The sequence below is a fragment of the Emys orbicularis genome, chromosome 1 (genome assembly GCF_028017835.1).
Source record: "Emys orbicularis isolate rEmyOrb1 chromosome 1, rEmyOrb1.hap1, whole genome shotgun sequence".
In the NCBI taxonomy this organism is placed as follows: Eukaryota; Metazoa; Chordata; order Testudines; family Emydidae; genus Emys; species Emys orbicularis.
The window spans coordinates 313,325,685-313,338,995 of record NC_088683.1 but is presented as its reverse complement, the minus strand read 5'-3'; the positions used below and the strand labels follow the sequence as shown (position 1 = coordinate 313,338,995).

Below are 13,311 nucleotides of genomic sequence, written 5' to 3'. Positions count from 1 at the left end.
TATAATTATGATGATCTAGAACTCAGCTGGTAAATCCTCTTTCTCTGGTGTGTTAGCACCTACTGAACATCAACCTCCTGTTTTACAGGTGAGAGGTTTGGAAACTGGGGTGGTGCATGACAGCTTCATGCCATTTACTAATGCACAAGATCCCAGAGCAATAAATAATGTAATGAGAACCTAAATGCGATCATCTTAAAGCAAATGACACTGTAAAATAGTTCTACTGAAATTCCATTAGGCTTTTATCAGGTTTCTGGGGTCAAAGAGGCTATTTCAGAAGGGTAATCAAAGCAAAGAGGGTAACTGACTAATTACACAGCTGCTTCATCATATGTGACTTTTCAAATATTGGTTTTGAATCCAGCAGAATCATTTACACCTTGTTTTCATTCCCTTGGGCTACCCACTTCCTCTAAGAATATCTGGGCCATGACTCCCAGGAGCATTGATAGCTACAGCTAGCAGTAATTGTTCTCCTCTCAGAGGGCCAAATGCCCCCTCCCAGATAGATTTTTCATCTTCTTGGAGGGCTTTTTCATCTTCTCGTAGGGCTTCCTCATCCTCCCAGAAAGCTCTTTCCTCTTCTAGGAGGGCTTTTTCATCTGCCCAGAGAGCCTTTTCTTCTGCCCACAGGACCTTGTCCTCGTCCAGGAGAACCTTGTCCTTTTCCCAGAGGAACTGATCCTCCTTCCAGAAAGCCTTGTCCTTCTTCCAGAAAGCATTATACCCCTTCCAGAAGTCCCTGTACCCCTCCCAGAAGGCTTTTGCTTCTTCCCGGAAAGTCTTTTCTGCCTCCCGAAAGGCATTTTCCTCCTCCCAGATGGGGTTTTCCTCCTCCCAGAAGGCCTGGATCGCCATCCTGAAGGCCCTGATCTTCTTCCGAAAGGCATTCATCTTCTCCCGAAAGCCCTTGATCTTCTCCTGAAAAGCCTTGATTTCCTCCCGAAAAACTTTCTCATCCCACAGCTTCTTGATGAGCTGCTTCTGGCGGGAGGTGTAGGACATCTAGAGGCAATGGCAGTTTTATTCATTCACTTGCCAACCTTGATGAAAGCTCTCATCTCTTACGGAGCCTTGTGAGGGCAAGGCATGATCCAAGCCCAGTCCAGCCTGTCACATCCTATAGCCCATCAGATAGAGAAGTGTCAAGATGTCAGCAACAACTATCGTAATTGGAATTGCTCAAACATATGCAGTAATTGTGTAAACTGGGGGGTTTGAAATATGGCTCCACCAGAAATACAGATGTTTACAAAGTGAAAAGCCTTCTCTTTGGACGGCACTTATATAGCATCAATTAGTGCAGTATTTGGGCAGGGATCCTGTAGCTCATTGTAGGAGTAACATCTGGACCAAGATTTTCCAAAGTGATTTTCAAAAATGATTTTGGGTGCCTCTGTTTTTTGAGTGCCCAACTTGAGATCTTGGCAGGGACCTGGGGTTTCTGAAAGTGCTGAGCACTCACCCTCCAAAAATTAGGCCCCTTGAAGGTCACTTGAAGTAGGCATATCAAAATGGAGGCACACAGAATCACTAATTACCCAACCAATGGAGAGAGAAAACAATCTGGTTTTCTATTGACTAACTCTGCCTCATAATTCCTGAATTGAGAGAAAAGCTAATTACTTATTTGTACTGTTATATTTATTATGAATTATTGTACAATGCCTCAGGCTCCAGAGCAGGGTGCTTTATAAATAAAATGTCTTTTTCTTATTTGATTATGCACGATTTCCTCTACCCTTTGCTGGAAACTTAGGAGAGGCTCCAGGGATAGCAGGGGCAGTGCAGGGAATGGTGCCTTCTCTTGCCAATGGTGATTATCAAGGAGATGGGAAGTGTGTGATACCTTAAACCCCCTTCTTCCTTGATTTCCCCTCTCCTCATGTGAGATCTAGGTGTTGAAGGGACTTACCAGGATAGTACCCAGTAGGTCCTTCCAATAGCCTTTGATGTGGATGTGGGAATCTATGGGGATGGTCTTCTAACATCATCCATTCCACTCCCACCATCCACTCCCCGTGCCACTGCTACCAGTGATCACTGGGGCGAGTGGGGGCAGAGTGAATGAAAGAAGCCACTTCTAGCCTCTCTCACGGCCATTAGGATGAGCTGTGTGTCTAGCAGCCCCACAGTTGGAGAGAACCACCGCCGGGAGTCCTGTGTGGATGAAGAGGAACTATTGGTTCTCCTGGTCTCACCTACTCCTCTGATACTGCTTTGCTACTCCTCTGGCCTTCTCCTGAGAAGGGAGATTAACCATTCACTGGCATAGCGAAAGCTGGGAGGCTGTGAATGTGTTGCCTGGAGTGGGGAAGAGAAAGGGGGGATAGAAGTGATGTTCCACTGCATCCTTGCAGGGCTCCTAGCAGCACACCTCAATCCCCACTCCCTGCGAGGCTCTCAGTAGTCACTGAAACAACAGCGATTTCTCAACAAAGGTGATTGCTGGCAGTGGCTCCTCTGCACCCACCCCTCTTGTGGGACTCCTGGGGAGGCAAGTCCTTTTCATCAAGGAGACCAGTAAGTAGCATCTCCTCCTTTCCCACCCTCTGGGATCCCTGTTGGTGGCAGTCAGTGGGATAAGAAAAGTTCAATCCCATTTATCTCCATACTAACAAGAAGCTGCCTGAAAACAAAGGGGAGAGGGCGCCAGACCTCATCCCAACATATGCTCTATGCTGGGGAGAGAGAGGGATCCTTGGAGGAGCGGCAGTGACAGATCAGTCCCAACTCTTTGGGAGACTTTTGAAGAGCAATGACATAGCAGCACCAGGAAGTGAATTTTGCCATTCCGTGCACTGCAGCTGCTTCAGCCTTCCCTGAGGGTCCAGGAAGGAAGGATTCAGAAGCAGAGTTAGCAAACAGACGACAGGATTGTTTGAGTCTTTTAAATAAAAGACCCACACTTACTCACACCGTACCTTGCCTCTGAGTGAGTGTCAGCACTCGTTCCATTTGTTCATACTCACACCCTTGCCACGCTTTAACTTTTATCTCTCAGGAGGAACCTTTTCCTCCCACATCTCTTCCTCTCTTCCAGCAGAGGATTGGAGGAATCCAAAGGACATGATTCCCCTACCTCAGGATACAAGTAATTCACACAGAGCTTTTAATGGGAGTTATTGTATCATGTAGAGGGAGAATCAGATACTGTATTAAAGGAGAAGGATTTAATTCTGAGTTTCTTACACTTATCAGTCTAATCACCAGTAGACTGATGGCAGCCAATATGGAGCTCAAATATAGCCAGTCTTCTTTCAGATTAAGTATCTCACATTTGATATTTCTATTAATAGGCAGCAGGTTTAAAACAAACAAAAGGAAGTATTTTTTCACACAACGCACAGTCAACCTGTGGAAATTCTTGCCAGAGGATGTTGTGAAGGCCAAGACCATAACAGGGTTCAAAAAAGAACTGGATAAGTTCATGGAGGATAGATCTATCAATGGCTATTAGCCAGGATGGGTAGGGCTGGTGTCCCTAGCTTCTGTTTGCCAGAAGCTGGGAATGGGCAACAGGGGATGGATCACTACCTGTTCTGTTCATTCCCTCTGGGGCACCTGGCACTGGCCACTGTCAGAAGACAGGATACTGAGCTAAATGGCTGTTTGGTCTGAACCTGTATGGCCGTTCTTATGTTCTTCTCTCTTCTTTAGTTCTCAGTGTCTCACCTCCTGGATTGCATACTTTTCCCTCTCCTTTTCTCTTTCTTGCCCTACCTCCAACCAACAGGAGCAGAGTGAAAATAGTATCTGCCTTGTTAGTTTCACTTTGCTGATCCTGTTGGGCCACTAGAGAAGTGCTATGTGCAGAGCAATACATTCATTATCCTGCTCTACCCAGCATGTTCATTTCCAGTGTTCTCTGGACTGCCACAAATCAGGGATAATTGAGGTAATCGGCTCTTGGCAATTGGTTTTGGCACATTTACTTACCTAATTTTGCCTGAGCTATAAAAACAATTGCATGAGACATGCTTCTATAGTCAGGGCCGGCTCCAGGCACCAGCCCACCAAGCATGTGCTTGGGGCGGCGCCTGGAGGAGGGCGGCGCGGCGGGGCGCTCCGGCCCGAGAGCGGGGCCGCGACTGGGCTCGCCGCCCTCCCCGCGGTGCTCCGGCCGCCGGGGAGAGCGGAGCCGCAGCGGGCAAGCTGCCCTCCCCCGGCGCTCCGGCCGGTCAGGGAGAGCGGAGAGCCGCGGCGGGCTCGCCGCCCTCCCCCCGGCGCTCTGGCCGCCGGGCAGAGCGGAGAGCCCCGGCCGGGCTCTCCGCCCTCCTCCCAGCGCTCTGGCTGCCGGGGGCTCGCCGCCCTCCCCCCGGCGCTCTGGCCGCCGGGCAGAGCGGAGAGCCCCGGCCGGGCTCTCCGCCCTCCTCCCGGCGCTCTGGCTGCCGGGGGCTCTCCGCCCTCCCCCTGGCACTCTGGCCGCTGGGGGGGAGAGCGGAGAGCCCCAGCCGGGCTCTCCGCCCTGCTCCCGGCGCTCTGGCCGCCGGGGAGAGCGGAGCCGTGGCGGGCTCGCCGCCCTCTCCCTGGCGCTCCGGCCAGTCGGGGATTGCGGGCCCGCGGCCGGGCTCAGCGCCCTCCCCTGCCGCGCTGGGGTCACCTATAGTGATGTCATTTCACAAAGTACAACACCAATGACCCAAAGCTAAGTAATATTGAAATGAGCTTATGGTGGTCATTGGGGTGGAGGTGAATGAGGGAGGAGCCAAGAATGGATCTGGGTTCCCCTCTCATACCTTACTGTAAATGATCATCCGTTCATGGGTTGTAATAAATAGAACTATCAAACCCCAATGAACTATGTAGCATCTCAGCTTGCATGTTGGGTTAAGGATTCCTGCTGAGGGACCTTAACAAAACCGGCTTGCCTCAACATACTTTAAATATTAGGCAAATATAAATATTTTTAACTCCACCAGAGAGGTCCTTTGGGGCCATCTGCCTGTCCCAAGTCAGGATAAAGGAGGAGGGTTGGGCGTGGGGCTAGCAACTCCACCCCGTAAAAAATCAACCTGCTACAGAAACGCCAACAATAGAGATAACAGAGACTTTTAGCCTGGAAAAAGAAGGGTCTTCAACTCGAAGATGCATGACACTGGGTGGTGAAAGTTGTGAGGAAGTCACTAAGCCGATTACCCTTCTTGCAGCCAGGAGGATTACCATCGGTACATGGAACGTGAGGACCATGTACGAGTCAAGAAAGATGGCGCAGGTCGCAGCAGAGATGAGGAGCCGTCCAAGAAACACCTGGCGACGCGACCTTCAGGCTGATAGCATAAAAATGGGCTATACCTGGAACCAGCTAGAGCAAATGGCCCAGGATAAAGGACTCTGGAGATCTGTGGTTGGCGGCCCATACCCCGACTGGGGTGACGGGCATGAGTGAGTGAGTGATAAATATTTTGGTTTTATTACTATATGTATATGAAGCTTGAACCTAATGTAATAATCACACTATTGCATCTCCCATTTAAAAAACACATTATATGAAGAAAATAGAGACATACATGTCATGCTGGAGCTATAACTAAGCTTAATGGGCCCAGCTGATCATAAACCTGTGGCACAAAGGCCAAGATATAAAAAAGTAAAGCTAGGCTCCTAAAGCCATATGTGGGCACCTACTGTAAATAAGTGGCCTGATTTGTTCGAAAGTGTTGAGTAACCCCTGAGGTCAGTGGGAGCTGCTCGGTGCACAGCACTTTTGAAAATCAGGCCAATTATTTACAGTAGGTGTCCAAATATGGATTCAGGTTCCTGTTCCTGAAAATCTTGACCAGAATGCTTATTGATTTTAGTGGGGCTTCTGCCCACAGATGGTTTTTAATATCGTTGTTATCTACAATGTAACAATATACAGTATAATATAAATACTCATGCTTTGGCATGTACAATAGCTACTGAACTGAAAGGAGAGATTGTCAGTTTGTTTCCCCCATTATTAACCTTTAAATGTAGGGGAGTCTATCTTTTGTGTTTCAGCTAAGTTATAGAATGTGAAAGAGTGAGTCACAGTGTTCTTTCCATTATAGCATCTTTGAGCCAGATTCACCTGTATGCTTCAGCTGCGTTGATGACAAATAGATAGCGCAGAGGAGAATCAGGAAGGAATGAAATGGAGTTCCAAGTGGAGAGTGAGAAATTGGAGCCAGAGTGTGCAAAGATTGCCGGGGGGCTTTTAAGGGAGGATGGAAAGTTGGGGCCAAGAAAGAAGAAAATAAACAGTATAAAGAGCCTGAGAGGGAGGAACAGAGAGGGTCCATATTAAGCACATGTACAATGTACATATCACAAGCAAAATAACTTGTAATGTATTAGGCCTGGTCTACACTAACCCCCAAATTCGAACTAAGGTACGCAACTTCAGCTACGTGAATAACGTAGCTGAAGTCGACATACCTTAGTTCGAACTTACCGCGGTTCAGACGTGGTCCACACGCGGCAGGCAGGCTCCCCGTCGACTCCGCGGTACTCCTCTCGCCGAGCTGGAGTACCGCAGTCGACGGCGAGCGCTTCCGGGATCGATTTATCGTGTCCAGACCAGACGCGATAAATCGAACCCGGAACTTCGATTGCCAGCCGTCGAAATACCGCGGTAGTGAGTATATGTACCGCTGCCCTCTATTGGATCAAATCATAATTGCTTAATTGTGTGTCATAAGCCTTGTGCTGCTAACAGCTCCTTTTCCTTTAGCTCAAGTGATAAGTGCCTGTGGTTATTTTGGAGAACACGGATTTCAGATCTATCCTTGCTTCCACTATGAAGTTCCAAATAGTCAAGATATGCAGCACTGAGAAAATTATCAAGCTGTACAGGAGAGAGCCACAAATTTATTACAGTGTTTTTAGTATTGAATGTTGACGTTCCCAACTAGCTTCTGAAATTTCCAGCACATCAAGAACAAACCATAAGTTATCCAGTCAAGGATGGGGTGCCTGGGCTGGCTATGGAGAGACTTCTCTGATCTATTCAGTTATTAAAATTGCAGTTGAAAATGTTAGATCACCATCAGCGTGAGAATAAAGATTTCAGACATCCTTTTACAAGTGAAAAGTTCAAAAATTGGAGTGGACATTCAGCAAATTTGTCGCAGTATCCCAGAGATGAAAATAAAATTAAACAAATATAGTAACAAATCTAAAAGGAAAAACTCATGCTCTTAAGCTGTTTTTGTTTGGTTGTTCTTCTGAATCTCTGTTAGGGATTTATTACAGTCCTGGGATCAAAAAGATAGATAAAGATCTGTTCACGTGAGCTGTCATTCCTTCATTTCATATCCAATACAATATTTATACCTTTCTCTAGTTTGCGGAATGGGGACATGACCGCCATCAGCATTTGTCATGGCAACTTCAGGTAAATGCTTTCCATCTATATGCTCCTAGGCACCAGTTACACCTTCCCAAAGGACTTACTTCTTCGCCTTCTTCAGAGCTTTCTCCCTCTCCTGAAGTGCACATTTTTTCATCGAGAAGACATCTTGTTCCACCCAAACATCTCTTTCTTCAATCAGGATGATTCAGAAGTCAATTTATATGAAGGCCAGTTCCTTATTCCAGAACACTTCAAACATGTTGCTCTAGACCAAGAAAGCTTCCTTATCTTCCAGGCAGGTCTCTTGTTTCTTCTAAAAGGCCTTTTCTTCCTCTCATATGGCTTATTGATGGCTTGAACTTGTTCCCAGAACACCTGGTAGGTCTTTGTCTTCTCCCTATCGGCCTTAGCCTTCTCCCAAAAGGCCTTTACATCTTCCTAGAAGGTTTTATTTTCCTGCCTTTTCTGATATCTCTCTTCTGGGGGGTAGTATAGTTGAAGGAGGATGCCAGTGGATGGAAACAGCAAAATGTATTCACCGACTTTCTGAACTTGGAGAAAATCGTCACTTATCCACATGTGAGGGGACTGTAGCCAAAGTCCTGTTTTGTCTGTCACATCTCATGATCTATCAGATAGAAAGTGAATGACTGGGCATAGAGGTGATTTGTGAAGCAGGGAACTCTTGGAATTCCTGACTACCCAATCTGTTCCTACTCTTGCTGTTATCGATGGAGCTGCTGGCGATAATGGTAAGTTTCCTCCTCTCCCCACTCCTTTAATGATCTCTTTTTGCCCCACCAAATCAAATTCAATGTCTAAGGGGCCGAACAGACCTGCTGGGCTTAGATTCTGCAGCCCTCCTTTCCTCCCGCCAGCAGTGGCAGCCCCACAACCTGGGACTGATGTTCAACACCAATCGTCCCTCTCACTGCCACCGGTTAAACATTATTGGCCTGTCATATAGAGCTGAAGAGGACTGACTCCTTCTCACAAAGCATCAGGGTAGAAGGTTAGAAGGAGCTGCTGTAACAAATATTTTGGGGAAGAAAGGCCTGGGGGAGAGAGTGAGCCAATTTTGGGGACCTAGAGGGTTGGTAGGAAGCTGTATGGAGCAGAGAATGTGCCTGGACATTATTCAGATCTGAACAGACCTGCTTCTTGTCTCCCACGTAGATGGCTCCTGTATTGTGGATGCTGCTACCATAGCAACAACTTCATGCAATGTGAAAAGGTTCCAAAAGACAAAGAGCCCACAGTGTTCCATTGTGGAATGCTCCACTCAATCATACCAGCCATCTATAATTATTATTTATATTGTCGTAGCACTTAGAGGCCCTAATTAAGATAGAAGCCCCATTCTGCAAGGTATTGTGCAAACACCTCGCAAGAGACCATCTCTGCTGCAAATAGCTTAAAAAATAAAAGCAACAAAGGGAAGCATCTTTATGTCCATTTTGCAATGAATACTGGAAACACAGTTTAAGTGACTTGACCAATGTTGCACAGGAAGTCTAACAGAAGTAGGAATTGAACTCAGATCTCCTGAGTCCTGGTCCAATATTTTAACCCCAAGAACTTAAATCTCAAAGCTATGAATAACGAGTTACTTTTTTTTTAAACTGCCTCTGAACCCACCAGCTCCCTTTGGCCAGTTGCACCAGCCAGTCTGTGTCACCAGTGCTGACTGAACATTCTAATCATACACAATTCATTAAGTAAATTTCACAGCCACTGTGAGGCATGGGATATAAAATAACTATGTTATCCACCCCTGGCCGGGGATAGAGCACAGGAAATGATGCAGAAACCTGTATCCAAGTGAGCATGCAGAATGACTGGAATTCCCCAAACTGGGACTTGGCCTAATACTGGGCTGAACCTTGGAACCCTAGGTCTTTGTTAATTACAAGTGGCTGAGACTTTCAGGCCACAGGATTGTTTTGTTTCCAAAAATACTTGAAATATGGGGTTTAGAATGGAGATGATGCACCTGGGAGGCTCTAATGTCCCACATGGGACTGAGGGAAGTATTTCACTCACTCTCACACCACAAGGAAGCAGCAAGGTCTGAGGAACATGAGCATATGGAGCCATGCAAGCTGTTAACACTCTGACATGTTCTAGACCCCTCATCCCTTCACAGGAGTTCAAAACACTTAGCTCGGGGAGGTCAGAGGGTCAGTATTAGCTCCATTTTACAGATAAGAAAACCAAGACACAGAGGGAAATGACTGACTCAGCCAAAACCAGACAGTGAGTTAGCAGCAGCACCAAGACTAGAATCCAGATGTCCTGGTTCTTGGGCCCCTGCTCTGATCACTGGACAACTGGCTTCTCTGGATTCCTGCATTTCATGTTCTGAAACCAACAGTCCATGAAACAGAGGAGGCTGGTTGGACAGCCTACGCTCAGCTGGGAGCCTCGTGGCCCTGACCTACTCATCACAGACAATGATGATGCAGCGATGTGGTTTGCACAGTTGCCGCTAGCAGTCCCAAAACATTTTGGTCTCAGAAAGGGGCAGAGCAAGGTGAGTCAGTCAAGAGCCAAACCGAGGTTGTGCAGTGGGAAGGACAGGACTTTTATGCCATTCCTGCCTGCTTTGGGGTGCTGTGCACCCCAGGGGGAGAAGTAAAGTGTAGAGTGAAACTCCTTGTGCCCTTCCTTCCACAGCAAACATATCTCAGGGCCAGGCAGAATCTAGCCTAAATTATTGGGGAGGGCTAGCTCAGTGGTTTGAGCATTAGCCTGTTAAATCCAGGGTTGTGAGTTCAATCCTTGAGGGGGCCGTTTACAGGTCTGGGGAAAAAAATCTGTCTGGGGATTGGTCCTGCTTTGTGCAAGGGGTTGGACTAGATGATCTCTGGAGGTCCCTTCCAACCCTGATATTCTATGATTATCTTTATAGCTTCAGCTAAGCAATTGTATGTATTGATGCTGGCACTCTGTAATTCCTGGAACATGGAGCAAACAACTTAAGACACTGCAATTTTTCATGTCAGTCCTTGGTTTTAAACTTTTTCTTTTTGGGGCAGCAGTGGTGAGTGCAAACTATAACACAAATCCTCAATAACCCAATTCTGCCTCAGATCAAGGTAACATTGAGATAATCTGTTTCTGTTTTGGATTTCTGTTGGAGACCACTTTAAAGACCACTTTCACGGCTGAGAACCCTAAAACTAGTTCTGGCCATTTTCAATCACTAGTGCACATATCACATACCCCTCTACCCTGTCTCTCTACTCTGTGAAGATAGGGACTGAAATATGCAAATATCCAGCTCCTCTAGACATTTCAGCCCTCTGTCTTCCCTCAAATAAATAAATAAATAAATAAATAAATAAAAAGGAATAGAGAGGCGGAGGAGAAGGACAGCACAATGTTCACAGCCACCATCATCAACATCGACTCACTCTTCCATTTCTGTCACTCTCTGTCTGCTTTCCCCTCTCCCCTCTTTTCATTTCTTTATTCCTCTTCCTGATCAGGCTGGATTCTAAATTGAGGCCTAGATTCTTGCAACATGTGTTTACTTGATGTCACACAAGAGAATGGATGGATTCTGGCTAGAAATGGCCAGCAGAGAATTCCTTCTGCAGAAGGGAATTCCATGCTAGAGTAGTGCTGCTGGAGGCAGCAGGACCAGCTCCTGTGCCACTTGCTTATGAAACACATCAGGCACAGACTGGAAATGCCATGGGGTGGAGCAGAGATTGATTGTACTGATTCTCCACTGGTATAAAATACCTTAGGTACCTTTTGCCAGTGGTGTAAATTAGAGCCGCCCCATAGCTGTTCTAACTAATGTTGGGGCCCAACCAGCACTGAGTCAAGCAACTGTAACTGGCTCCCTGATACTCTACCCACTTCTCTGCACTAAGATGATACAAAGCGACAAAGAGTCCTGTGGCACCTGATAGACTAACAGACGTATTGGAGCATAAGCTTTCATGGGTGAATACATGCATCTGATGAAGTGGGTATTCACCCACGAAAGCTCCAATACATCTGTTAGTCTATAAGGTGCCACAGGACACTTTGTCGCTTTTTACAGATCCAGACTAACACTGCTACCCCTCTGATAAGATGATACAGGTAGATTTGATGCTTGGCTCTTCCAGCCATGTAATGGGCCTAGATATTTATCATCAAATTGACTTGCTTTTTCTCTCCCATGTTATGGCTGCTGGAACCATGGCAACAAGTGGCTGGATTCTAAAGGAGAGAAGATTCCCAAAATCAAAGTGCCATTTCATAACACTGGCTTCCCAGGAATTAAACTGAAACTAAGTCATAGCCATTTTGAGCTGGGTCACAAATTTCCCCAGAGTAATGGGAGGGGGAGGAGGAGGAGGAGGCGGCTGTCTTCTTCTTCAAACAGGCAATCAGGAAGAACATCCCCGAACTCTGGGACCTCACCCACTGTAGCACGGGCAAGAAAATGTTCTGCTGCCCTGACAAGAAAGCCGTGAGCTCTGAACATGGGAGAAAGTTTTGAGATGTGTGGTTGAGTGAATGAATGCTCCCCCAGCTCAACCATCTATTTGTGTCAAAGACATCATTTATTCTTCTCTTCTATTTACTTAGAAATAGGGAGCATTTATGGATTATGCTGAGAGGTGTTGAGCTTTATACCCTGAACATGTATCACCACCACTATCTATAGGAAAGTTGGTCAGTAATTGGTATCTGTCAATCACTTGTCATTCACTTAACTGTCTTTACTGTGGTTCCCAGCGCAGCATCACATATTCATGCAATCAGTTCCCATCCCAGCTAGTGTCTCACAGGGACATACTTGCCCACTGAGTGAACCTTGGAGCACAGTCCTACCTGGTGAGATTCCAAGGTGCTACTGCACTACTGTGCACTGCCCGTGCCCGCAGGTGCCACCTCATCAGCTCCCATTGGCCATGGTTCCTGGTCAATGGGAGCTGCTGAGCTGGTGCTGGGGGCGGGGGCAGCACGCAGAGCCCCTGTGTCCATTCCTCTGCTTAGGAGCCACAGGGAGATGCTGGCAGCTTCCCGGGAGCTGCGTGGAGCCGGGTAAGGAGCCTGCCTGCGCTGCCAACTAGACTTTTAACTGACACCTGGCAACCCTACTGCTGATTGGAGCAAGAGTCAGGCCTAGTGTTTGGAGGAGTTAAGGGTCAGAGCCAGAGACAGGAACCAGTAGTCAAGCTGAGGGTCAGAGCTGGAGTCAGGAGGAAGCAGGATAGGAACAAGGCAGGTACAGAAATGATCACAGCTGTGGGCATAAGTGTTAAGCAGCCAGTGACCTGCTGCTGCACTTAAGAGCAGGCCTGCTAGCTCCCTTCAGCCAGTCAGGCAAGCTGGCCAACGAGGTGATCCTACCACAACTCAGTTGAGCCCATTAATCTGCCTGGAAGCTGGGCTGGCTAGTCCTCAGGCTCAGCTGAATGGGTTCACTCCTGACACCTGAGGCATCACACAACTCTGACAAATGGGGGCTTTGTGCCTTTACTAGAAGGTGGAGACAACAGCTTGGCCAGCTCTTCAAAGCATTTCCCCTTTCTGACCAGCACCACGTCAGTCTTGCTTGAGCCAGCTCTTCTCCATCCCAGAGCTCATTTCCTCTCAGTATTCTGGTGGTGGTTGCAGAGAATGAGATATGTAGTCAGGCTTGGCAGAATTTGGGGGTTGTTAGATTAGCAATTTCAATGGTTAATATTGATTTTTAATTTTAATTCCCCCCCCCTGTTTTTTTAACTGTTTTGATTTTTACAGTTGTGGGAAATGAAGCAGCTGAGGCTAGGGTTAGGGCAATGTTGACAGCAGGACTGCAGGGGGCTCCCTGTGTGGCCAAGGGGCCTAAGACACCTGGGTACACGGTGTGGGGGAGGTTGTGGTGCTGGCCCAGTGGAGCAGAGACCCCCTGGCCAGGGCTGCGAGGTGGAGGCGAGCCCTGGTGGCAGGGCAGGCCGCCCCCTGCTGAACTGACGAACAGTTCCTGTCTGAGGATGGCC

The 13,311-nt window shown here is 47.4% G+C and overlaps 1 protein-coding gene across 1 annotated transcript; it reads right to left on the bottom strand.

Annotated features, from left to right (window-relative positions):
- Positions 1-402: 402 nt before the first annotated feature.
- CCDC70 (coiled-coil domain containing 70) lies at positions 403-1,008 on the bottom strand. The gene has a single exon (XM_065397445.1). It carries the CDS (start codon positions 1,006-1,008, stop codon positions 403-405), a length of 606 nt encoding a protein of 201 aa, XP_065253517.1.
- Positions 1,009-13,311: the final 12,303 nt, after the last annotated feature.